Genomic DNA, 23,820 nt, shown 5'->3' with positions numbered 1-23,820 from the left:
GGTTTCAAAGAGCCCCCTACTCCCTACTTTGCCAGCTGCAAGCCCCCTTCCTCCCCGCACCCTCCTCCGGGCAGACAGTGGCAGATTCACCCCTTAACCAGATAAAAACCCAGCCTCTGCGCGCCCTGCGTGCTGTCTCTTTGCAAGAACAGACTGTCGCCCCCCACTTCACGTCAGTAAAGTAACCTGTCTCTGTTGCGGTCACCTCCGTCTCCTTTCTTTCTCATCCCTGGGGGCTGCGAAAGGCCAGAACCTTGAGCTATTCCAGACCTCACACCGCCCACCCAGAAGCCTTTGCAGCTGGCCACGGTGCCTAGCGTCCCAGCCTGAAGGGTGTGGTTTAAAGGGACAAAGGGCTGGTAGGGAATTCGGGGAGCAGAGGCACTGAGCACCACTTTGTGGGTCCCAGGGGAGGCCTGAGGTTCTTAAAAGAGGAAACGAGACGTCCCTGGGACGGGCTGTGGCGCGTCGCCAGGCTGGGGCTCAGGACAGCGTAGCCGCTGGGGACAGAGCGGCTGCAGCTCCTGGGGAGACACCGTCTCCTGAAACCTGGGCAAATCCAAATCCCTGTGCCAGGAGCTCCCGCCGTCTGCTCTGGCCCAGCCCAGGATTCCTCTTGCTCAGACTCTGTCACCACAGTGGTTCCAAGTGCTGTCCCCAAGGTTAGGGCTGGCTGCAGACATGGTTCCAAGTCCCACTCGACGCCCGTGACCCTTCCCCAAAGCCTGCCATGTCAGAGGAGAGACAGACTGTCACCTCCTTGGATCAGGAGCCCCTACCTCTGTTGATGCAACGTGCAGGCATACTTGGTGGTGGCCGCGTGCTGCCTGGGGCTTGCCTTGTGCTTGCCAGATTTTCCCCACCTCTCACCCCATGAGCTGGCGGAGGATTAGCCTAGTGAACTGCGGCACCGGCTACTGCTCTGACTTCTAACCCCGAGGCCAGTTGGTCTCCCACATGCATGAAACCCAATAGCCCTGCCTTCCTCCTGTCTGGCTACTGTCCCTCAGCTGAGCCCTGTGAGCCCAGTTCCTGCCATTGCAGCAGCATCCATTGTTTGTGGGGGGCCTCGGGTTGCTTTCTTGGTGCTCAGAGTTTGTCCTTTGCGGCTCACTGTCCACACCGTGTCAGGTTTCTCTTGCCCAGCTGTGGCCTCTTTGCTTTCTCACAACTGCTCTCTGAGGCCAGCAGCCCTGTACCCATTTCACAGATGGGAAGACAAAGGCCCTTTGGTTTGTCAAGTTCTCCCAGCCAGTCCAAGAGGAGTGTGCACCGAGGCCCAGGGTTGTGCTGCTGTGTCTGGGATGCTCCCAGGCCCCTGCCCTCCTGGTGGCCCCTGCCCACTTGGCTGGCTGCCCCCTGCCTGCGTCTGTGTGTCCCTGCACCTGTGCTAGCAGCAGTGTGGGGTGGGACAACTGGAAGAACTTGACCGAGAGCATGCGGCCTGCCTCTTCTGCTTGCCACACCTGTCTGCAGATAGGCAGCAGCAAGCTCATTGGGTCTGCCAAGGGGGCAAAGTCCCAGTGGCTGTTGAGACAGGTCCAGTGCAGAGGGCAGGGCCGACTCCTCTGGGCCGCTCACTGCCCCGCCTTTTGGGGGAGCCTCCTGAGCCCCTGGGAGCCTCAATCTGCTGCTCCGTGCAGGGGTCTTGTTTGACCACTTCTGCCTGCTGGTGGGAGAGGGGCCCACAGAGGGACTTCCGGGTTGCTTCCTCCCTGCCATCCACTGTGCCAAGGACCAAACAGCCCAGAGGCCTGGGTTCAAACCCCAGCCCCACCTTTTACAAGCTGTGCGTCCTCGGCCAGGTCTGGAAGCCCCTCTGGGACCCTCATCTCCATGTCTATCCCGGCACCTGCTGTGCCTCTTCCGATGGTGTCAGGGTTAAATGAGTCTGTGGGAGGCAGCAGGGGGTGTCCAGTGCTCCTCTGTAAGACAGAAGCTGAGGGTGAAGATGGGCACGGGTGGGACCCACGGAGAGAGCAGCCCGGGGTGTGGCCTCCCGTGGAGAAACTGGGGACCGGCTGGGACTATGGATCCTGGTGATTTCTGCCAGCCTCAGGCAGGAAGCCTCAAGGAGCTGTGACTGTCACTAAGAGGAGGCAAACAAGTCAGCACCTGCCTGCCCCCAGCTCTCTACGGGAGCTCCAGGCCACGATTGGTCCGTGTCGACCAAGCGGTGAGAAAGTGGCCACTTCTGGCCCCTGCAGCCAAAGCCCCGCCTCCATCAGGGCTGGCTGACCTGACCTGCCTGCTGCACACAGCAGGTGGAGAGGTGGGGGAAGGGAGGTTTCTTTCTGACAATCCGCAGATCTTTCTGGAAGCCTCTGGTGCGTGCCAGGTACCGTGCGAGGCTCTGGGGAGGTGGGAGCGGGCGTGCCTGTCGGGTTTGCACAAGCAGTGGATGAAGCGAGGGTGACAGCAGGCTGCAGGGACCTGGGCTCCACAGGGTCATAAAGGCAGGTCTGGGGCCAGTGGCTGCGCCTGAGCACGTGGGATCGGGACGCGGGGTCGCCGGGCCCGGGGCCCTCCCCTGGCCCTCTGGAATCTTCTGAATCTGGGCTTGGCCTCCAGGATCTAGGGTGGAGGTGCTTGGGTCACAAGCACAAGGCTCCGCAGTGAGTGTCCAGCCTGAGCCTTCCAGCTCTGCTCCACATTGCCAGAACCACTGCCCGGCCCACCGGACCCCTGGTCCCTGGAGCAACGCTGCAGAGGCCCCGCCCACGCCAGCCTTGGATCCACCCAGGGCCCAGCTGGGCAGTTGGGAAGTGGGCCCCGCCCGCCCCCCTGCCTGGCTGTTCTCTCGTTCTCCTCTCTTCTCTTCCCTCCACTCCTTCCTCGCTCACAGACCTCCCCAGTCTGGAAACTGGGCTCACGCGTCACTGAGTGTTAGGAGTGAAGTGAAACGCTGGTCGTTCGCTGGGCACCTGCTCGCCCTGGGTGCGGGGCCCTGGGGCGGGCGGGGCCTTCTGAGCGCAGGTGTGAGCCGCGCTCTCTGCCCTCGCCCAGCCCGCCTCCTTTGGACCTGCAGTTCCCTTTCCTGCGCTGTGCCTGCACCTGGGCCTGGCCCGGCACAGTCCTATTTCTCGAACTGGCCCCTCCCACAGTCCGTGCGTCCTGGCCGAGGCTCTGAGACGTTTTCGGCATCTCAACCGTCTTTTCTCTGTCCCAGCCTGCCCCATCCGTGCTGTGTGCTGGCGGGGAATCCTGTTGACTCTGCCTTCAACCTCTGTGAGCGGCCCCTCCCTACAACGCTGGTGTGAGCCCCGGGATCTGGCGCTAGGGCTCTGACCAGTGCTGTATCTCTGCCCTTGACCCATACACAGCCTTTCACATGCCCCAGCCAGAGGATCCCCGTTTTTGCTTTAGGTTTTGTTTATTTATTTGAAGGGCAAAGACAGAGAAGCAGAGGAGAGAGAGAGAGAGATCTTGCATCCACTGGCTCACTCCCCAAAGTGCCTGCAACAGCCGAGGCTGGGCCAATGGAAGCCAGGAGCCTGGAACTCCATTTGGGTCTCCCACGTGGGTGGCAGGGGCCCAAACACTTGAGCCATCACCTGCTGCTTTTTTTTTTTTTTTTTTTGACAGGCAGAGTGGACAGTGAGAGAGAGAGACAGAGAGAAAGGTCTTCCTTTTGCCGTTGGTTCATCCTCCAATGGCCGCCGCGGCCAGCGCACCACGCTGATCTGATGGCAAGAGCCAGGTGCTTCTCCTGGTCTCCCATGGGGTGCAGGGCCCAAGTATTTGGGCCATCCTCCCCTGCACTCCCTGGCCACAGCAGAGAGCTGGCCTGGAAGAGGGGCAACCGGGACAGAATCCGGTGCCCCGACCAGGACTAGAACCTGGTGTGCCGGCGCTAGGCGGAGGATTAGCCTAGTGAGCCGCGGCACCGGCCACCTGCTGCTTCTTAAGGTGTGGCATCAGGGAGCTGGATCAGAAGCAAAGAAGCTGGGACTGGATGGTGGCCCTCTGATAGGGCACGCGGGAGTCCCAGGTGGCAGCTTAGCCAGCTGCACCACAGCACCTGCCCCCAAAGGACCTTTTAAAAGTCTTATGATGTCACTTTGCTCCGAAACCTCCTGTAACTCTGCACTCACTCATATAGTTGTTCAGAGAAGGGAGTGAGCGAGTGGACAAGTAGTGTGTAGGGTCCGTGGTGGCTGGCACAGAGCAGGTGCTGGGGGAACTCCTGAAGGGGTGAGGGCCGTGAGCAAGCAGTAGGCGCCCCAGGAGGCAGAGATGCTCTGTTGGCCAACTTGCTGATTCTTGCTGCTGCTGGGCTGGGCTGGGCTGAGCTGGGGAGGGCGGGCGGGCAGGGCCCCGGCCACTCTGGGCATCGCCACCACCTGGGGTGGGGCTGCAGATGTGGCCGCTGATTCTGGGAACCCCAGCTGGGCCGCTGCTCTGGGGAGCAATGTGTCCCTGGCTCCCTGCCAGCCCGGCCCGGCTGTCCCCGAGTCCAGAGGACTCAGATGCGAGAGCGTCAGGGTGAGCCGCTCCGGAGGCCCCTGCAGCCCGTGTCCCTGGTGTATGGTGGTGGGGGTGCAGATGGGGTGACTGCATCCCGGCTGCAGAGCTGGTCCCCTCCTTCCAGGCACGTTTTCAGCCCAGAGAGGAGCAGTGCAGGCGGCCCTTGCGCCCGTCTGGGCTGGGGAAGAGTCCTGCTAAGCTGCTGGCTCCTGTGGTTTCAGGGCACCCCACTGACTCCACCCCCACCCCCATTTTCTAAACTGCGTTAACTGTGTTCTATCACCAACAGGCCTGTGTTCCCAGGTTCAATGCTTCTGCTCGCCTCCTGGCTCTGGCTTCCTGCAGCTTTGCATGCCCCCCTAACTCCATGATCTTGACCTTGGCACTTGCCCGCTCTGCACCTCCATTTTCCTCCTTGACCTTTGAGGCTGCTCACGTTACCTGCTGGGCGTACTGTAAATGACAAGTTCTCTTTCACACCCCCAGCAGCTTACAGAGAGGGGCCTGTGTCACGTCTTCCGACTGTGGATCACGTCCGTGGTGAACCTTTTCTGTCCTTTGCCTGTTTTTCCCAAGGGGGTGTTTGTCTCATTGATTCGGAAGATCTCTTTGCATATTGAGGCCACTCACCCTTTGTCACATAGATCGCCACCTTTTCCTCTGCTTGCTTTCTATTTATTTTTCAGGGCGTGTTTTGATCTCAGGAAGTTGAAGGTTTTTTTTTTTTTTTTTTTTTTTTTTTGCAGTCCGGTCTTGCTATCTTTGCCATCTGCTCTCTGAAATGAAATGCACATGTGTGTGTGTAACCTCACTAACACGATGTGAGATGGTGACAGGTGCTGTGATAAGGCGTGGACGGCCTGGGAGAGGAAAGAGTGGGAGGGTGTCCAGGTGTCAGGGGATGCCGGGGGGTGGGGGGGCGGGCGTGTGAGGACAGAGAGAGGACGGGAGGATCGAGTGTTTGAGGGTCGAGGGTCGACCGGGCTGGCTCATCAGGGAGCTTGGATTTTGTTTCATTGTCACGAACTTTGTATTTTCGGATAATTATGCAGATTTCACACCGGTTGTAAGCAATGTACTGAGCTGTCCCCTGTATGCTCAGTTCCCCAACTAGCAAGCGGAACCTTACCCATCGCCACCCAGGTGTTGGCCATGCTATGGCCCGGATCTGGTTCCGGTTCCCCTGGTTGCTGGGCTCCCTGCGGGCACGTGTGTGCGTGTGCGTGTGCCTGAGTGTGTGTGTGCGTCAGAGCGTATGTGCACATGTTCCATTCCTTGCCGTCGGATCACTGTGTGTGTGCCCATGTGCAGGTGTGTGCCCATGTGTGGGTGTGTGTACATATATGTGTGTGCATGTGTTCCGTTCCTTGCAGTTGTATCCCTCGCAGAGGTCTGAGCACCCACCACACACACAAGACACAGAGCGCCTGTGTCACTGCCCGGAGCCCTCCTGTCTCCTTTTATGGCCACATCCAACTGCCAGCCTGTCCACCCCCCACGCTTAGCCTCTGCACCACTCATCTGTTTTCTGTTTGCACAGTTTGCCATTTCAAGAATGTTACAAGGAATCGCTGTGTGTACTCTTTGGGGATCGGCTTTTATCACTCAGAAGCCTGCATTTTACTGAGCTACTCATTGCTTAGGAGAGGGGCCTTTTTAAAGAAAGGATTTTTTAAAAATTTATTTGAGCCGGCACTGCGGCTCACTAGGCTAATCCTCCGCCTGCGGCCCCGGCACCCTGGGTTCTAGTCCCGGTTGGGGCGCTGGTTCTGTCCCGGTTGCTCCTCTTCCAGTCCAGCTCTCTGCTGTGGCCCGGGAGTGCAGTGGAGGATGGCCCAAGTGCTTGGGCCCTGCACCCACATGGGAGACCAGGAGGAAGCACCTGGCTCCTGGCTTCGGCTCAGCGCTCTGCCCCAGCTGGCAGGCACATGGCTCGGCCCTGCTGGCCCGTTTGTTTAGCAGGAAAGTGGGGGTGCTGGGTTCTTGGGCAGGTGCAGCAGGGCGGTACGTCCAATGCCGCAGGCAAAGCTCCCAGCCCAGTGCGGGGCTGCACCTGTGTGGTGCACACACACAGCTTGGCTCAGCATAGGATGCTGTTTCTAACAGCTAGGCCCTGCTTGGCCATGGCCTGGGAGCGAGTGCCCCTTCCGTGGAGGGAAGCAAGCAGAGAGTGGTGGCAATGTGTCTGAGATGGGATATTTGCAGGGTATTCCTGTCCAGGTCAGCCCCAACTCATTAAGAACCCCAGGATTCACAGCGGCACTTGACGTCGTTGCCTCTGCCACACGTCCTGGTCGCCTGGCGATTGACTGTTAATTCCTTTGCTCGTTTGCACCTCTGTTCCCTGAGCTGTGTGCAGGGGCCTCTGTACTTACTGCACCTGTGCTGTGGTTTCTGTTAAGATGCAGCACCCAGGGGCCAGGGTGGTGGCACCTGCAGTGCCGGCATCTAAATGGTTGAGTCCCAGCTGCTCCCCTTTCGATCCAGCTCCCCACTCATGCACCTGGGAAGAGCAGCAGAAGATGGCCCGAGTGCTTGAGCCCTGGCCACCCACATGGGAGACCTGGATGGAGCTCCTGGCTCCTGGCCATGGCCTGATCCAGCCCCAGCTGTTGCAGCCATTTGGGGAGTGAACCAGCACATGGAAGATTGTCTCTCTCAAATAAATAAATATATATTTTTAAAAGCAGCAGCTGCCTATGTGTGAAGCCAGCCAGTGCATGCACATGTTTGTGTGTGTGTGTGTTTGAACATGCATGTGTCCGGGTGTGCCTTCCACTGCAGATCAGGGGAGGGCGCCGAGTGTGGCGGGTAGGCTGTTTCAGCCGACCCTGGCTGGGCAGTTGCCCCACCCGCCTTCGCAGAGCTTCACCGCAAAAGTCTTGCTGCTGTGTGGCTTCTGGCAGGCCCCTTGGCCACTCTGTTTCTCTGTGCTCACACTTGGAGATGAAGGGAGACCTTTGCCATTTCGGCCACAGGCTGCTGTGGGCCCCTGTGAACTTGTGAACACTTCTGAGGCTGTGCAGAGGAAGCTGGCGCTGGGGACCCACGCCCCGCCCCTTCTGTGATCTTCCACTGGGACCCCCAGCAGGGCAAGGCCAAGGCCCCCTCCTCCACCCTTGTGCTGAGCCCACAAGGGGCCCCAGGTCATGTTCAAAGTCATTGACTTGAGTTAGGTGCACCTGCTAGGATTCATCAGTGAGCAAGGCTGGCCCTGGCTGTTGGGGTGGCAGACAGTTGAAGAAGGGACAGCTCGCCCCTGAGTCCATTGTGCTAGAAACCTGGGACATTCGTGGAAGAGCGTGAACCTGCAGTGGCTTCAGAGTGTCCGTGGTCGGAAGTGTGACGGCTGCACGTGGCCGACAGCCCCTGAGAAGCAATGCCGTGTCCTGCTCCAGGTGGTTCACCTTAATCCTTGGGCGAAAGCCACGCCCGCTAGGGTCCACCCTGTAAAGTGAATCCTGTATTGGGTGTGGTGCTTCGAGAAGCTTGTGGACACGCAGATGTAAAAGATCCGTCAGGAGGGTGGACGCTAGGCGGAGCCAGGTAGCGCGCCAGTATCGGGTGTCAGAGGGCCTGGGTTCCATCCTCGTCTGCTCCCCTGGGCGGCGGCAGTGATGGCTCGGATACTTGGGTCCCTGCCACCCACGCGGGAGACCTCGTTGAGTTCTTGGTTCCTGTCTTAGGCTCCAGCTGGGAGCCATTTGGGGGCCATAGGGAATGAACCTGTGGATTGGTAGCTTGTGTGCTCTCTCGCTCTCTCTCTCTCGTGTGTGTGTCTTTCTCTCAGATAATTTTTCAAAAGGTAAGTTTATTCTGTGGCAAAAGCTTTGGAAATCCATGCACACAAGGGATCTTCAGCGCTCATGGGAACACTGTGCACGGATTTCTCAGCTTTTTTGCACCAAAGTATCTTTGAATTCCATGCTTCCATGAACTTTGTGACGTCCTCTTGTATTTTGACTCATTGGCCTGCTCTTCACATTGGGGGAATGCTGCCTCTGGATGACTTCCTTTTTTAGGAAAAAAAATGTATATTTCTTTCCATGTACGTAAAAGGCAGAGCAACAGAGAGAGATGGAGAGAGAGGTCTTCCATCCACTGGCCCATTCCTCAAATGGCCCCAACAGCCAGCATTGGGCCAGGCCAAAGCCAGGATCCCAGAACTCCACGTGGGCCTCTCATGTGAGTGGCAGGGACCCAAGCACTTGGGCCACTCTCTGCTGCTTTCCACGCACATTAGCAGGGAGCTGGATTGGAAGTGGAGCAGCTGGGACCCGAACCCACACTTTGATTTGGGATGCCGGCGTCCCAAGAGGCAGCTTAGCCCTCACGCCACAGCACCAGCCCCCTGAGTGTCTTTCTTAACTGGCGCTGTGGTCTGAGCGTGCCTCCTCCTCCCCCCCCACCACCACCAAAAATCCTGTGTTGGAATTCATCCCCCAAGGATTGCATTGAGAAGCCCTGACTTAGGGCGAGTGCTTAGCTCCCGAGGGCTCTGGCCCGTGAGTGGGAGTTGGGGGGAGCAGGTTGGCCTGGGGGCGGTGTCATACAGTTAGCAGTGAGCAGCCCCCACGTCCACTGGCACCTGGGACTCCCCAGCTTCCGCCCGTGGGCGCGAGATGTCTCTCCCTCGCACGTTACCCAGTCTGACGCGGTAGCCCGGGTACATCAAGCTTTGGCTGTATTCTGGTCACTGTTTAAGGGTCTCTGCTGTGTCAGCTCCTGTAACTCCCATGATGCTCTGCTGTTTCTGGCCCCATTCACGGATAAGGAAACTGAGGCACGGAAGGGCAGCTTGCTCCCGGTCCACAGCTGGCAGGTGACCGAGCAGGTTCTTAAGAAAGGGGATCATCCAAGACGTGTGTGTGTGTGTATGTGTGTGGGGGGGGGGGGGCGCGTGCGTGTGTGTGTGGTTCTCCACAAAAAGAGGCTGTGTGATTTTGGCTCAGCTAACCTGGAAGGCTTCTTGTAGGCAGAGGCATGAAAGGCCAGAGCAAAGCAGGGCTCCTTCCCATGTTAGGCGGGCACTAACCCGCTTGCTGTGTCTCCACAGGCCCCTTCCCCTGTCCCGATGGGGCGGCTTTGCTCTGGGCTCCTGCTCCCCGTGAGCTGCCTGATCCTGGTGTGGGCGGCAGCCTCTGGTAAGTCACCCCCAGTCCATCGTCCCGTTGTTGACTGTGAACTATGTCCCAAGGGCCTGGGGTATGTCCGTGAGCAAAGCAAAGATCCCCCGGGGTTGCATCATCAGAGGCGAGGGCATGAGCAATGACTCACAGTCCCCGTAGTAAGTGGAGTTGGAAATCAATGCGCCACGGAAGCAGCTCGTGGCCCCGCTGAACAGCAATCGGCAGGCAGCGGCAGAAGGCGACCCGGCTCAGCTGCACGGCAGTCTAATCCAGGATGCGGACGGCTCCGCCAGGGGCGGTGTTTTGGGGGAGCAGGTGGTGATCGGGGTTTGTTTTGGACATGAGATGACCTAGGGGCTGTTGATTTGGTAGCTGGCGCCTCTGCTTAGCTATGCAGTGACGTCAGCTGGGATGCCGCGGATCTCAAGCCACGAAGCAAAGCCAATGTACAGACTCCGGGACCCCCGTCCCCGCAGGCCCCTGATTATCTAGGAGGGAGCCGAGAGGAGGACTCCAGCCTCTCCCACCCCTAGGCCGAACCCACTGGGAGCCAGAGGGCCAGGATCCCCTGCGTGATGGAGACCTCTTGAGCTCAGAGGGGGCGGGGCAGGGAATATTGAGAAAACGCCCCTCTCCCACCTGGCACCTGTTCCAGGGGCTTGCTGTGCGCTGGCCAAGGGCAGGTAGTGAGTTCGCAGAAGGTGCAGGTGCATCCAGCTCCTTCCGCTCAAGCCGCAGGAGTCCTGGTCCTGGCCCCTGAGCCGGGGGACGGGGGCTGCGGGGTGCGTGCCAGGATCCACTTTGTGCCACTAGAGCCGGTTTCCCGCCTGTCTCGGTGGCGGTACTTGTCCGCCCCACCTCCCCTCCCCAGACTTGTGGGTTCCCGACTGCTCAGAGAGGATATTCCTGTGTCTCTCCAGGGAGTGCCCAAGTGCTACACAAGCCCTCCTGCATCTCCGACTACCTCAGCATCTCCACCTGTGAGTGGGAGATGGCCCGTCCCACCAACTGCAGCACCGAGCTCAGCCTGTCCTACCAGCTGGAGGCTGTGGTCCCTGAGTGAGTCTGAGCAGGCGCTGGGGGGACCAGGGGCTGGGGGCCAGGGAGTGGGAGCTATGCCCTAAAGGGCTAGCCCTGGCCTGGTCTGGGCGCTGCGCCACAGGGCACGGTGCCAAACTTGGTTTGCTGGGGCTTTGTGGGTGCAGGGGCAGAGCAGAGGTGTCTGAGACAGGGTGGAGGGCCCCGGGACTCTCAGCAAACTGTCCCGGGGGTCTGTGGCTACTGGACGAGACGAGTTCTCAGACTGTGTGGCTGTAGGACCCCCAATGCTGTGGTCTGGGTGGCTCCCATCAAGCGATCATTACCTTGTTAGAACTTACGCCCCTCACTTCAGTGGCCCTCAGAGCGGGGGCGGCGTCACGCATCTGTGGCCTCTGGCAGTTGCCACTGCTTCAGCCTCCTGAAAGTGGAAGCTGGGTCCTGTCTTGGTGGCAGGAGAATCAGTGAAACTTGACCTTGACCCCAATGCCCGGACCAGGCTTGGATGAGACTTGATGGTGGGGGGGGGGGGTAATAAAGTGAGCACGTAGCCAGGTTGTCACAGGTGCTCCTGTGGGACGCCGTGTGACAGGTGGATGATGGATGGACGGACAGGTGGATGACAAGACATGATCAGGCACACAGGCACTCAGTGATGGGTGCATCTCATGTAGGGTACACTGGTCCAGGGGCTACTCCACAATTATGCTCTGCTTCAGTGCAGTGGCATAGACCAAGGGTTGGCAAACCACGGCCACGGGCCAAACCCAGCCCACATGTCAGTTTGTGTAAATAAAGCTTTATCACAACCCCGCTGCTTCACGCACATCTTGTGTCCGTGGCTGTGTTTAGTCTACATCGGCCATAGCACTGAGAAGCTGGGAGAGACCTGGTAGCCAAGTGCCCCGTGGGGTCCTGGAGGCCGGGCGATCGGGAAGTTGGGAGCCAGCATGGCTCCTTGGCATGTGCTGGGGTCTGGCCATGGCTCGCCGGCAGCCTCCGCGCGCCCAGCCTAACCCCGGCCCCTGTGTCTGCAGGAACTACACGTGCATCCCCGAGAACCTCAGAGACGCTGTGTGCGTGTGCCACATGTTCATGGAGGCCATGTTCGGAGCGGACACCTACAAGCTAGACCTGTGGGCGGGGCCCCAGCTGCTGTGGTCAGCCTTCTTCAAGCCCAGCGAGAATGGTAAGTGGCGGGGGGGGGGGGGAGGGGCTGGGCACAGTCGCCCCCATGCCGGCCAGGCTGGCCAGGCTCCCGTGCAGGCGCTGTGGGGTCAGAGCGGCAGGAGGAAGCCTCAGATCTGCTGGAGCTCTCCACCTCCCAGCACCTTGGCTTAGTGATTGAATACAGCCCCCTGGATCGAAGCGGTCAGCAGGGCATGTGGAGGTGGCGCACGTTAACGGAAGACAAGCTTGCTATAGATGGAAGCAGGACCTGGGGACAGTCTTTCTGCCCTCCATTGCCTTGTTCAGTGGTTTTGACCAAGGCAGGCTGACCTTGTCCTGGACCCCCGAATCCCTGCGGGAATCCTCCCCCGCCCCCGCCCCACGAGCTCGCCCTAGCATAGTTAGTTTAAAACAGGAACTTAAGACATCACTCACGTCTTGCTGGGTGACCTTGGGGGAGTCCCAAGGCCTCTTGGAACCTCAAGTTCCCAAAGGGAGTGGGCACCCCCTTTTAATGATTGACTAAAACCATTGCTCAGAGAAGCAAGGTCAGCATGTTGTCTCAAGTCTCATGGCTCCCCGGGAGAGTGCAGGTGTAATTCAGAGAGACTCTCGGGCAGAGACACCCCCGGGGGCCTCCCAGCACAGCCAGCCTCCCAGGAGTCCTGTTCAGGTGCAGGACTGACCCCATGAGTGAGCTTGCAAAGCAGTTGTGTACTGGTGTATTTATTGCTCACAGTCAGTGCTAGACACCCCTCGAGATGCCCACATACCATATCAGGGTGTCTGGGCTCCAGGGGCGACTCTACTCCCACTCCCTGCACCTGCTCGCCCTGGGAGGCAGCAGGTGATGGCCCCAGTTCTCGGGTCCCTGCCCCCTATGCAGGAGACCTGGATCCAGTTCCTGGCTTGATCTCTCTCTCTCTCTCTCTCTCTCTCTCTCTCCCCCTCTCCCCCTCTCCCCCTCTTTCGAATAAATAAAAATAAATAACATATTTAAAAGATAGGCTTATTGGGTCTGGCTTTGTGGCATAGTGGATTAAGCCACTGCCTACGCCACCAGCATTCCATACGGGCACGGGTTCACAAACCAGCTGCTCCACTTCTGATCCAGCTCCCTGCTAATGTGCCTGGGAGAGCAGCAGAAGATGGCCCAAGTGCTTGGGCTTCTGCTCCCATGTGGGAGACCTGGAAGAGGCTCCTGGCTGGTTCATTCCCCAAATGGCCACAACGGCCAGGGCTGGGTCAAGCCAGAGCCAGGGGCTTCCTCTGTGTCTCCTATGTGGGTGCAAGGGCCCAAGTGCTTGGGCCATCTTCTGCTAATCTCCCAGGCACATTAGTAGGGAGCTGGATCAGAAGTGGAGCAGCCGGGATTTGAACCAGGGCTCCAGTAGGGGATCCGTGGCCTCAAGTAGTGGCTTACCCCACAGTGCCAAGACACAGGTCCCCGCTGTGTTGCATTTTAGAAATATCATCATCGGCCGGCACCGCGGCTCACTAGGCTAATCCTCCGCCTAGCGGTGCCGGCACACCTGGTTCTAGTCCCGGTCGGGGCGCCGGATTCTGTCCCGGTTGCCCCTCTTCCAGGCCAGCCCTCTGCTGTGGCCAGGGAGTACAGTGGAGGATGGCCCAGGTGCTTGGGCCCTGCACCCCATGGGAGACCAGGAAAAGCACCTGGCTCCTGGCTCCTGCCATCAGATCAGCGCGGTGCGCCGGCCGCAGCGCGCCGGCCACGGCGGCCATTGGAGGGTGAACCAACGGCAAAGGAAGACCTTTCTCTCTGTCTCTCTCTCTCTCACTGTCCACTCTGCTTGTCAAAAAAAAAAAGAAATATCATCATCATTGTCGTCATCATCATCATAGTGATGGCTTCTCCTTAGGTCTCTCGGTCAGCGCGGTGCCCCATCCCCAGGCACTGTGGCAGCGCCGGCGGTGACAAAGCCAGGTGGCCTGTGGGCGCAGGTGCAGCCAGGCGCTGGGCCGTGGTCTCCTGCATCACCCCAGGTGGCTCCTCACGCAGGCAACTTTCACTTTTCTCCCGCAGTGAAACCCAAGACCCCCGGCAACCTCACGGTCCACACCAACATCTCTGACATGGTGCTGCTGACCTGGAGCAACCCATACCCTCCGAACAACTTCCTGTATGATGACCTGTCCTACATGCTAAACATCTCCAGCGAGGCGGACCCCACGGAGGTGAGCAGGGTCCTCCACGGCCCCCCGGGAGCGAGGGAGCTTGGGCTGGCGCTGTCCCGGGCAAGGCTCTCAACTTCGCAGGGTGCAGAGGGGGCCTTTGAGCCTTTGTTCTGTTTCCTGTCCCTGCTGTGCTAGGAAGGACTCCGGGCCACACCTGTTTTGGGGGGGGGGGGTGGCGAGGAGCAGAACAGGTGCACCTCGGCCTCACATTTCAGGGATCCAAGTCCCAAAGCCAGGTGGCCACCGCAGGTCAATTCCTCTCAAAGCCAACCCAACCAAGAAGGCTTGGTGGAGCTGGCTTAGTCACTAATCCCTATTTTGACAGAGGTGGGAGGCCCCAGGCTTAGAATTACACCCCCCCCCCCGCCGCCGCCACCACCACCACCTCCGAGAAAACAGGTTCAGCCACAAGTCAAGGCCACCCCGCTCCTGGTCCCATTCACAGCCATGGGGCACCCTTGGCAGGTGCTCCTTGCTTTTCGTTCCCAGCAGTGGTAGCAGGGGGGTTCCTTTTAATTTATTCCTTTTTTAAAAAAATATTTATTTATTTATTTGAGAGACAGAGTTACACAGAGAGAGGAGAGGTCTTCTATCCAATGGTTCACTCCTCAATTGGCCGCAACAGCTAGAGCTGTGCCGATCCGAAGCCAGGAGCCAGAAGCTTCCTCCGGGTCTCCCACGCAGGTGCAGGGGCCCAAGGACTTGGACCATCTTCCACTGCTTTCCCAGGCCACAGCAGAGAGCTGGATCAGAAGTGGAGCAGCCGGGTCTCGAACTGGCGCCCATATGGGATGCCAGCACTGCAGGCCAGGGCTTTAGCCCACTGCACCACAGCGCCAGCCCACCACATTGTATTTGAAAGGCAGAGTGACAGAGAGAGGGAAAGGGATCCATCTTCCATCCGCTGGTTCACCTCCTGAATGCCCACAACAGCTCGGGCTGGGCCAGGCTGAAGCCAAGAGCCCAGAAGTCACTCTGGGTCTGCCACTTGGGTGACAAGGGCCCAGGTACTTGAGCCATCACCTGCTGCCTCCCAGGGTGCGCATTAGTGGGAAGCTGGAGTGTGTTTAACCACTGCGCCAAATACCTGTCCCCGCCAGGGGTCCCTTTTTAAATACAAGGATTGACCTCTTTAAAAAGGGAGAGCAGGGGGGTTGGTGCTATGGTGCAGCGGGTTAAGCCGCCATCTGCACCCATTTGGATGCAGGTTCGAGCCCCGGCTGCTCCTCTTCCAGTCCAGCTCCCTGCTAATGCATCTGGCAAAGCAGTGGAGGATGGCCCAGGCGCTTGGACCCCTGCCCCTGCCTGGGGGACCCACATGAAGCACCTGGCTCCTGGCTCCTGAAGCCATTTGGGGAGTGGACCAGCAGATGCAGGATCTCTCTGTCTCTCCCTCTCTCTCTCTGTAACTCTGACTTGCAAATGAATACATCACTCTTGAAAAAATAAAAATAAAAACAAATACAAAGGGGAGAGTTGACTTATAGGAAGCCATCAAGTAAGCAATGCTGGGGGGCCGGGCCACACCCCAGGGCATTGTGGCCCCCTCTGTCTCAACTGGGTCTGGGGTCCTTTCCTGCCACCCCCACGGCCCCCCGCATTCCAGCAGGTGCACTCACATCTCGCTCTCTTCTTCCAGATCAAAATCTACAACGTGACCTACCAGGGGCCCACCCTGCGCCTGCCAGCCAGCAGCCTCAAGGCCAGGGTTTCCTACTTGGTGCGGGTGAGGGCCCGGGCTGGGAGCTACAACAGCGCCTGGAGTGACTGGAGCGCCAGCGCCAGGTGGCAGAACCGTGAGTGCCACGTGGGGTCTCTGCTGCCGGCTGCCGCCGCAGGGCCCAGCAACGTCTGTGGGTGCTCCTGGCTCGGGCTTGGGATGCCTCTGCCAGCCAGGGACAGACTCGGTGACGGGCAGGGTGGATGGGTCGGGGGCAGCGGGGACAGCCAGGCCCCGCGGCCCTCAGCGGAGCCCCGTGGAAGGCTCGTTCTGGCTCACGGAGCAGTCTGGCGGGAAAGCCGCTGGCTTAGGGGTGTGTTTCCTCCTCGTGGAAACTGGGGACCGAGTCTCTGTCCGTTTTGTCATGTTCCAGGATAAAGGTCCTGGGACGTTTTTGATGCCCTGGGCCTCTTTGCCCGCCGAATTCTCTAGAACTGTATCTCATCTGAGAATAGTATGTTTTATTTTTTTTAAAAAGATTTATTTATTTATTTATTTGAAAGGCAGAGTAACACAGAGAGAGAGAAAGAGATTTTCCATCTGCTGGCTCATTCCCCAATTGGCCACAACGGCCAGAGCTGCACTGATCTGAAGCCAGGAGCCAGGAGCCAGGAGCTTCTTCTGGGTCTCCCATGCGGGTGCAGGGGTCCAAGGACTTGGGTCATCTTCTACTGCTTTCCCAGGCCATAGCAGAGAGCTGGATCAGAAGTGGAGCAGCTGGGACTTGAACTGGCGCCCATACGAAATACCAGCACTGCAGGTAGCGGTTTTACCTGCTATGCCGCAGTGCTGGCCCCAAGAATACTATGTTTTAGGCCAGCGCCCCGGGATTCTAGTCCCAGTTGGGGCGCTGGGTACTAGTCCTGGTTGCTTCTCTTCCAGTCCAGCTCTCTGCTGTGGCCCGGGAGGGCAGTTGAGGATGGTTCAAGTGCTTGGGCCCTGCACCCGCATGGGAGACCAGGAAGAAGCACCCGCTCCTGGCTTCGGATTGGCGCAGCGTCGGCCTTAGCAGCCATTTGGGGAATGACTCAACGGAAGGAAGACCTTTCTCTTTGTCTCTCTCTCACTGTCTATAACTCTACCTGTCAAATTAAAAAAAAAAAAAAAAGAATACTATGTTTTAAATACATAAAAGACATAGACATACGAAGAACACTAATTATCTTGAAACCCAGGTTTAAAACACCGGGAGCACAGTTTTAGTTAGGAATCTATAGGTTTCATTTCTTGTATTTGAGAGGCAGAGAGACAGCTGTACTAGAGAGAGATCTGCCATCTGCTGGTTCACTCCCCAGTGCTTGCAGTAGCTGGGGCTGTGCTGGGGTTGAAGCCAGGAGCCAGGAGCTCCATCCGGGTCTCCCGTGTGGGTGGCAGGAGCCCAAGGACCTGAGCCCAAGGTCACTGCCACCTACCAGGGTGTGCATTAGCAGGGAGTTGGAGCTGAGACTTGAACCTGGGAACTCGGATGTGGGACACGGGCATCCTAGCCAGCGGGGGGTTCTGCCATGGAAGAGTCATCTCAGGAGGAACGGAGTCCCACAGGGGGACCTCCCCGGGCTCTGGCAGCTGAGTGACTCCATCGCAATGTTCCCTCCGCCGCCCGCCGCCTGGCGGCATTCTGTCCGTAACCTTGACCTTCACGGCTCCATGGGGGCTGCTGTACACACCAGAAAAGAAGGGTTGCTCCAAGGGCATATACCCTGGGCACCTGGTTCACCAGGGAGCAGAAATCTTTCTAGAAGCTTCTTGAAGCTTCTGGTGACATCCCAATGACTATGCCTAACAGGATACATAAGAGACAGGCTTTGAACTCAGGCGGTCCAGCTCCTGCGTCACGCACTTGGCCTCTGCATTTCTGGAAAGAGAGAAGCAAGTTGCAGCTTTGCGAGGTGGCCCCGTGTGTCAGAGCAGCAGGTGCAGAGAGAGGGGGTGGGGAGAGCGCAGCAAGAAGGGGAGCAAGCAGGTGAGACGGGTGTTGGAGGAGCGGGGTGCTGAGGCCTCAGCCCTTGGCTCTGGGATGTGGCCAAGAAGCAGGCTCATGGCTTTCCTTCCCGCTCGCAGACTACCAGGTGCCCCTGGAGAAGCGCCTCCCACTGGGCGTCAGCATCTCTTGTGTCGTCATCCTGGCCATCTGCCTGTCCTGCTATTTCAGCGCCATCAAGTGAGTCCTGGGCTCGGCGCGAGGCGCCACCGGGGCAGGCAGGGGACAGCCCGCCGCTGTGCTGCGTTGAGCAGCTCCTGGCCGCCAGCCAGGCACTGAGGCCAGAACAGGGTTCCCCCAGCAGCAGGGAGGGAAGGAGGGGCGCGTGGGCTGAGAAGGAGGAGCCCAGGGCCCGGGTGCTCCTCGGGCAGGGTGCCGGTGAGGCTGGGCCCCTGCTGGGCAGAACGAGCTGCCCTGCCCGGGGAGAGGTGGTGATGGAGAATGTCACATCCCCTGATGGCCTCCACGCCCAGTTCCATCCGGGCAGGAGGGAGAAGAACTCGCAACAGTTGCCCTGGTGCAGTGAGGGGGCCTGGGTTGGAACCTGGCCTTGATGCCTGGCAGCAGGTGGCTGTGACAGGGCTGTGCACACAGGGAGTCGCGGTGGGGAGCGGCAGAGCCCGGGCCCCGGGGAAGCCAGGGAGGGCTGCAAGGTGGCAGATGGGGAGCCTCGGAGCCGTGGGGGTCTCCAGCCTCAGCCCCCCTCCCTGAAATGGGGCCAGCAGGTCAGGACTGGAGGTGGCCAGGGATCGACGCAAGGCGGGTATCCACTCTTGGCCTCGTCACCAGTGATCCCGATGACACTGGGCTACTCTTCCCTCCTGCACTGAGCCACCATCTCCCTGAACCCCCTCACCATTCCCCAGCACTCCCGCCTCCTGGCCTTGGTGGCCTCGGGGCCTTGTTACCTACGGGGGCCCCCTTCCCCCAGACCTCCCCAGCACTCACTTCTGCACTGCTCCCCATCCCGGCTGAGAGGTGCCACTGCCGACTCTGTTCCCCTCCACCCCCTTATCTACTCACTGCTGTGACCGAATGATGTCACAGAGGCACCTCTCGTCTGGTTCACGGTTGCTGTCCCGGGGCTCTGCACAGTGTGGAGCAGGTGCTCAGCGGACACCTGCTGAGTGACATGTGCTGGGAGCCCTCCCTCCCTGCCATGGCCCCGTGGCTCCAGGCAGACCCTGGATGAGCTGGGGTCTCTTTCTTGATGTGTTTCCCACCTTTTCAGGCCTCCCAGCCTGCCCCGAAGGACTATGGGAGAGAAATCTGGAATGCTCGCGCTGGGGGCCTCGTGCCTGGGTGGTGGTGGGGGAAACAGGCGGCCCCCTTAGGAACTCAGTTCTGGGTACCTGACTGCCACTGTGGGACCCCGGCTCTGCTGTCGCCCACCTCCGTGGGGCTCGGTCTCCTTGTCCGCAGAGTGGAGGCAGGGATAGAAGCCTCCCCACCGGGGTAGGGTGAGGATTCCACAGCGGGCAGCGGGCAGGGGGCAGCGGATGAGCAGGTGGCCTGGAGGGCTCTGGGGGCGGGCGGGAGTGGTCATCTGTTCCTTTTGTTCTGCAGGATTAAGAAGGAATGGTGGGATCAGATTCCCAACCCCGCCCACAGCCCCCTGGTGGCCATCGTCATCCAGGACTCTCAGGTATAAGGCTGTGGGCTGGGCTGCAGGCAGTTCTGGGGCCTTGAGGGGTTGGAATTGCTGTGGAACATTCTGGAAAGTTTCCGGGGAGATAGATTCTGCGGCTTCTTGTGGTCGTCCCTCCCCTCCTGCTGGCTGGCTCCCAGAGCTACTGCTTCTGCTGGGGCTCGGCTCCTCTGGGGTTGCTCCCCTGTGTGTCATCTGCAGGGAGACGAGTGCTGGGGCGGGCCACCCGCGTCCTGCATCACAGTGCCCGGGTCTGATCCCAGCGCCAGCTCCGGACTCCAGCGTCCTGCTCAAGTGCGTGGGTTCCTGCCGTCCATGCGGGAGGAGGCCCGGATGGAGTTCCCAGATAGTCGCCTGGGCCCTGGCTGTTGCAGGCGTGTGCAGAGGGAACCAACTGATGGGAGCTCTCTTTGCCTCTCAAGTGCATGAGAAAACCAGCCAGCCAATCCGCGGCCCAGCAAAGCTCTGCTCAGTTCTCATTGGCCGGGATGGACCACTTCCCGCCTCCTTTCCTGATCCAGTCACCCCAGAGCTGGGGGTGGGTCTGTCCGAGCCTTGGCAGGGACAAGGCGGGACACAGGCGCTGCCCAGAGGGAGGCCCGCGGGTGCTCGCTTCCCCAGAGACCTCGAGGCCCAGGGACGCCTCTGCCGCGGCCCAGCTGCAGCAGTGGCCGCCGCTGGGCTCACTGGGGCGGGACGTGGCAGCTGTGTGTGCAGACCCCCGAGGATCAAGTGCCACCGATGCATCAGGGGACCTTCACCTCGTTACAAGTCACCCCGAGACGCACAGGCCTCCAAGCGACGGCCATTTATGTAGTGCACACACCCCGGGCCGGGCCTGGAGGAAGGTCACCTGCTCTGTGTCACTGTCTGCCTCTTACGTTTCAGGTGTCACCGTGGGAGAAGCGGGCCCAAGGCCAGGAACCAGCCAGGTGCCCGTGAGTGTCTGAGCTTGGGCTGTGGTAGCCCGTGTGGTACCTGGAAGGTGATAGAATGGAGAGCAGGCTCAGGCCGCTCCCCCACAATGTCTGCCTTCCATTCCCTGGGTTTGTGGGGTGGCAGGAGGAGGTGCGGGGTGGGGAGGTGGGCTCCTGGCCGAGGCCCTGCGAGTTTTCACTGGCAGATCGGGAATGGGCAGAAGCCCCTCGGCAGTGCCCAGCTGGCCCTGAGCAACGCTGTTGCAGTGCACAACCAGGGCAGCTGTGCTGGGTGTTACAAATAGTGACCTCCTGGTGTACTCATTGGCAAACGGTCACCGTCCTACACTCTGGAGGGTGCCAACACCCCTGTGGCCTCCTGGGCCTTCCCAATAACAAAGGGTTAATACCTAGCCCAGCCAGGGGCTCCAGAGTCCGGCTTTAACCCCTGCATCCCCGTAGCGTTGCTCGTCGACATGGCCCTGCCCAATATAGACTTGTTCTCCAGTAGACCGAGTTGGTTCCAGAGGTTGCTTCATAGGTCATTAACTCGGGAAGCAAGTCTGCAACACACAGACGTCCACCCAGGGTGATCTGAAGCTTGGGCTTTGATGGATGCATAGGAGTTTTCTAAGCATCAAAGGTAAACCTGACCCCTGCACGTCTCCTTGCCGTTGCAGACACTGGAAAACGTGCCTGACCAAACTCTTGCCCTGCCTGCTGGAACATGGTGTGAAGAGGGAGGAAGAGTTGCCCAAGGCTGTCAGCAACAGGCCTTGCCAGGGCCCTGAGAAGCCTGCCTGGTGCCCGGGGCTGAGCAAGGCGGTGCTGTGGCCAGAGAGGATCATCGTGGTGCAGTGCGTGCAGCTGCTGGAGGCCCCGGCGCAGGGCGAGGAGGAGGCCGTGGAGGAGGACAGAGCGGGCAGCCCGTGCCCATCGCCCGCGAGCAGTGCGGGCGGCTTCCTGGACGGCAGGGAGGGCATCGCGGCCCGGCTCACGGAGAGCCTCTTCCTGGACCTGCTGGGGGATGAGCCTGGCTGGGGGCAGTCGGCCCTTCTCCCGTCCCCAGGAAGCGGGAGTGCCCCGAAGCCCCGGGCCGAGCCCCCAGATTCCGGGTGGCCGGAGGAGGCATCGCGGCAGGGCGAGGAGCCCGCCTTCCCTGCCAGCCTGGCTAGTGCCGGGACGCCCGTCGTCACAGACAACCCCGCCTACCGCAGCTTTAGCGCCTGCCAGAGCCAGACGCCGCCGAGTCCCCCAGAGTTTGCCCCCGAACCCCTGCTGGTCGAAGACTCCGGGAGCCCAGGTGCCGCCTCCGAGCTGGCCACCGGGCTGCAGCCTGAGCCGGGAAGCTGGGAACATGTGCTACGCCAATGGGTCCTGCAGCACGGGGCAGCCCCAGCCCCCGTCTCAACCCCCTCCAGTGGCTACCGGGAGTGTGTGCCGACCGAAAAGCAGGCTAGCGCCCAGGATGGCACAGGGCCGGAAGCTGGCCCTCCCGGAGAGGCTGGGTACAAGGCCTTCGCCAGCTTGTTGGCTGGGGGCTCTGTCTACACGGGGACACCTGCGCCTGGGGCCAGCAGCGGGGGCGGGGGCTATAAGCCCTTCGAGCACCTCGTCTGCCCCGGGGACCCGGCCCCAGTGCCCATGCCCCTGTTCACCTTTGGACTGGACGTGGAGCCTCCTCCCTCCCCAGGGCAGCCTGCGGCCAAGGGAGGGGACGGGCAGAAGTCGCCGCCATCCCCAGCGCAGGCCACGGAGCCCGTCAGGGATGACCTGTGCAGTGGCATCGTCTACTCTGCCCTCACCTGCCACCTGTGCGGCCACCTGAAACAGTGTCACGGGCAGGAGGAGAGCGGCCAGGCCCAGGTGGTGGCCAGCCCCTGCTGTGGCTGCTGCTGTGGAGACGGCGCTGAGCCCAGGAGCCCCTGGAGGACCCCGGATCCCTCTTCGCCCCCCAACCAGGCTCACCTCCCTCCAGCTTCCCCGGAACCCCTAGGTGGCTTTGAGGAGGGCAAGCCCCCAGCGGCCATCCCATCTTCCCCCAGCCACACTTGGGACTCAAGCCAGCCCCCCAAAATGGCGGGCCTGGTCTCCGCAGGGCCCACACACACGAGGGTTGCCTAGGTATGGGCGCTTTTGCTGCTGAGGTCTTCGGGTGAGGCCTGGGGCTTCTCCATGCCAGCCAGGAGCGTTGCCCTGGGGCTCAGCAAACCATGGTGGGAAGGGGTGACGTTGGCCAAACCCCTGGGGCCTCAGGGACTCCCCTGCCCCGCCCCCCAGCGTCAGCCTGGGCTTGCTGTGTCCACTGGAACTGGGTGCCACTGGGCCAGCTCTGCCCGGGCACTCCCCACGTGGTCCCGTCACACCTGCCCAAGCTGTGCCCTAGGCACCGAGTCACCTCGAACCCCGGGCCTGGGGGGAGCTGTTGTTGGGAGCTTAGAAACCAAGAAAGCCAACATGGGAATGAGTTGGGGAGCCTGGGCAGACAGGCTTGGAGAGGGAGGGCTTTGGGCCGGAGGTGCCTGTCCTGGGGTTGCCACCCAGCTGGCAGCAATCAAGGAGGATGTGAGCAGCAGACCCCTAGGAAGCAGGAGAGTGGAGGAGCCTCACCGCCTGCCGGCTGCCTCCCCTCCACTCCTCGGAGACACCTGCTGCGCCAGGAGCTGGGTGAGACCACGCTGAGGTCTGGCGCGGGGCTGTGCCCTGCACGGGGTCGCAGCCCCCAGGGGCTGCAAAGGCAGGCCTTGGCTTGAAGAAGGTTTGAGTCCCAGTTTGTTGTCTCACCTGGTAGCTTCGTGTGCTGGAGGGAGGGAGGAGTTTTCTATAAATAAAGGTTCGTTCTTTCGTCATTAGCAAGGAAGCGTCCGCCAGGCACTGTTGGGAGGCCTTGACCTCCATTAACCCACCGAATCTTCCATCCAGCAGAACCAGGGCACAGGAAGTTAAGGGGCTTGCTGCCTCTCGCTCCTTCCAAGCCGGGGTGGGGCGGTCCAGGGCGTGGTATCAGCTGCACTGCTGGTGCGGCCCGGTGACGCGGGGAAGAGTACGCACGGCGCATGCCCAGAGTCACCCGCCGCAGCCAAGGGCGCTGGGGTTCGACCCAGGCTGCTTCCAGGGTCGATGAATTCTCCAGCACTTGCTGCTGCCCCGCCCCCGGGGGGGGGGTGACGAACTCTTGGACTAGGAGCTGGCCCGTGGAGGAGACACAGACGGGGCACTGGCGGTGGCTGGCTACTGCGCTTTGCCAAGGTCAGCCAGCTAGGTCCTGGCAGGCCCACAGGGGGATCCAGACAGTGTCTCCAGACCCCCAGCAGATGTACAGGCAGGGGCCCTGACTTCCACGCGCGAGAAGCGTGGCTGTTGCAGGTTCCTGGCTGCTCGCGCACAGTGCATAACGCCCTGGGAGTTAGGGCAGCTCACCACCGCCTCACCTACAGTCTGGTTTTGAAATAAATAGCCTCTTGGGCTGAGCCCCAACCTATCCCTTCGGCTGCCCAAAGGGCAATTCCGAAGAGGGGAGAGGATTGGCCCCGGGTTCCCTCGTGAGAGGAGTC

General features: G+C 60.4%; 1 protein-coding gene across 1 annotated transcript in view; it reads left to right on the top strand.

The window, feature by feature from the left end:
• Positions 1-23,110, top strand: part of IL4R (interleukin 4 receptor) — a 28,901-nt gene extending 5,791 nt beyond the window's left edge. The window contains exons 2-10 of the mRNA XM_008257908.4: positions 9,524-9,611; positions 10,517-10,655; positions 11,672-11,823; positions 13,849-14,000; positions 15,640-15,796; positions 17,782-17,881; positions 19,268-19,346; positions 20,238-20,287; positions 20,947-23,110. Of these exons, the coding sequence (XP_008256130.3) occupies positions 9,542-9,611; positions 10,517-10,655; positions 11,672-11,823; positions 13,849-14,000; positions 15,640-15,796; positions 17,782-17,881; positions 19,268-19,346; positions 20,238-20,287; positions 20,947-22,390 (2,343 nt within the window). The 5' untranslated portion in view covers positions 9,524-9,541 and the 3' untranslated portion in view covers positions 22,391-23,110. The remainder of the gene's footprint in view (positions 1-9,523; positions 9,612-10,516; positions 10,656-11,671; positions 11,824-13,848; positions 14,001-15,639; positions 15,797-17,781; positions 17,882-19,267; positions 19,347-20,237; positions 20,288-20,946) is intronic.
• The last annotated feature ends 710 nt before the right edge of the window (positions 23,111-23,820 follow it).

This window comes from Oryctolagus cuniculus, chromosome 19 (assembly GCF_964237555.1).
Source record: "Oryctolagus cuniculus chromosome 19, mOryCun1.1, whole genome shotgun sequence".
In the NCBI taxonomy this organism is placed as follows: Eukaryota; Metazoa; Chordata; class Mammalia; order Lagomorpha; family Leporidae; genus Oryctolagus; species Oryctolagus cuniculus.
The sequence above is the reverse complement of the archived record's forward strand: the minus strand, read 5'-3'. Positions and strand labels throughout refer to the sequence as shown.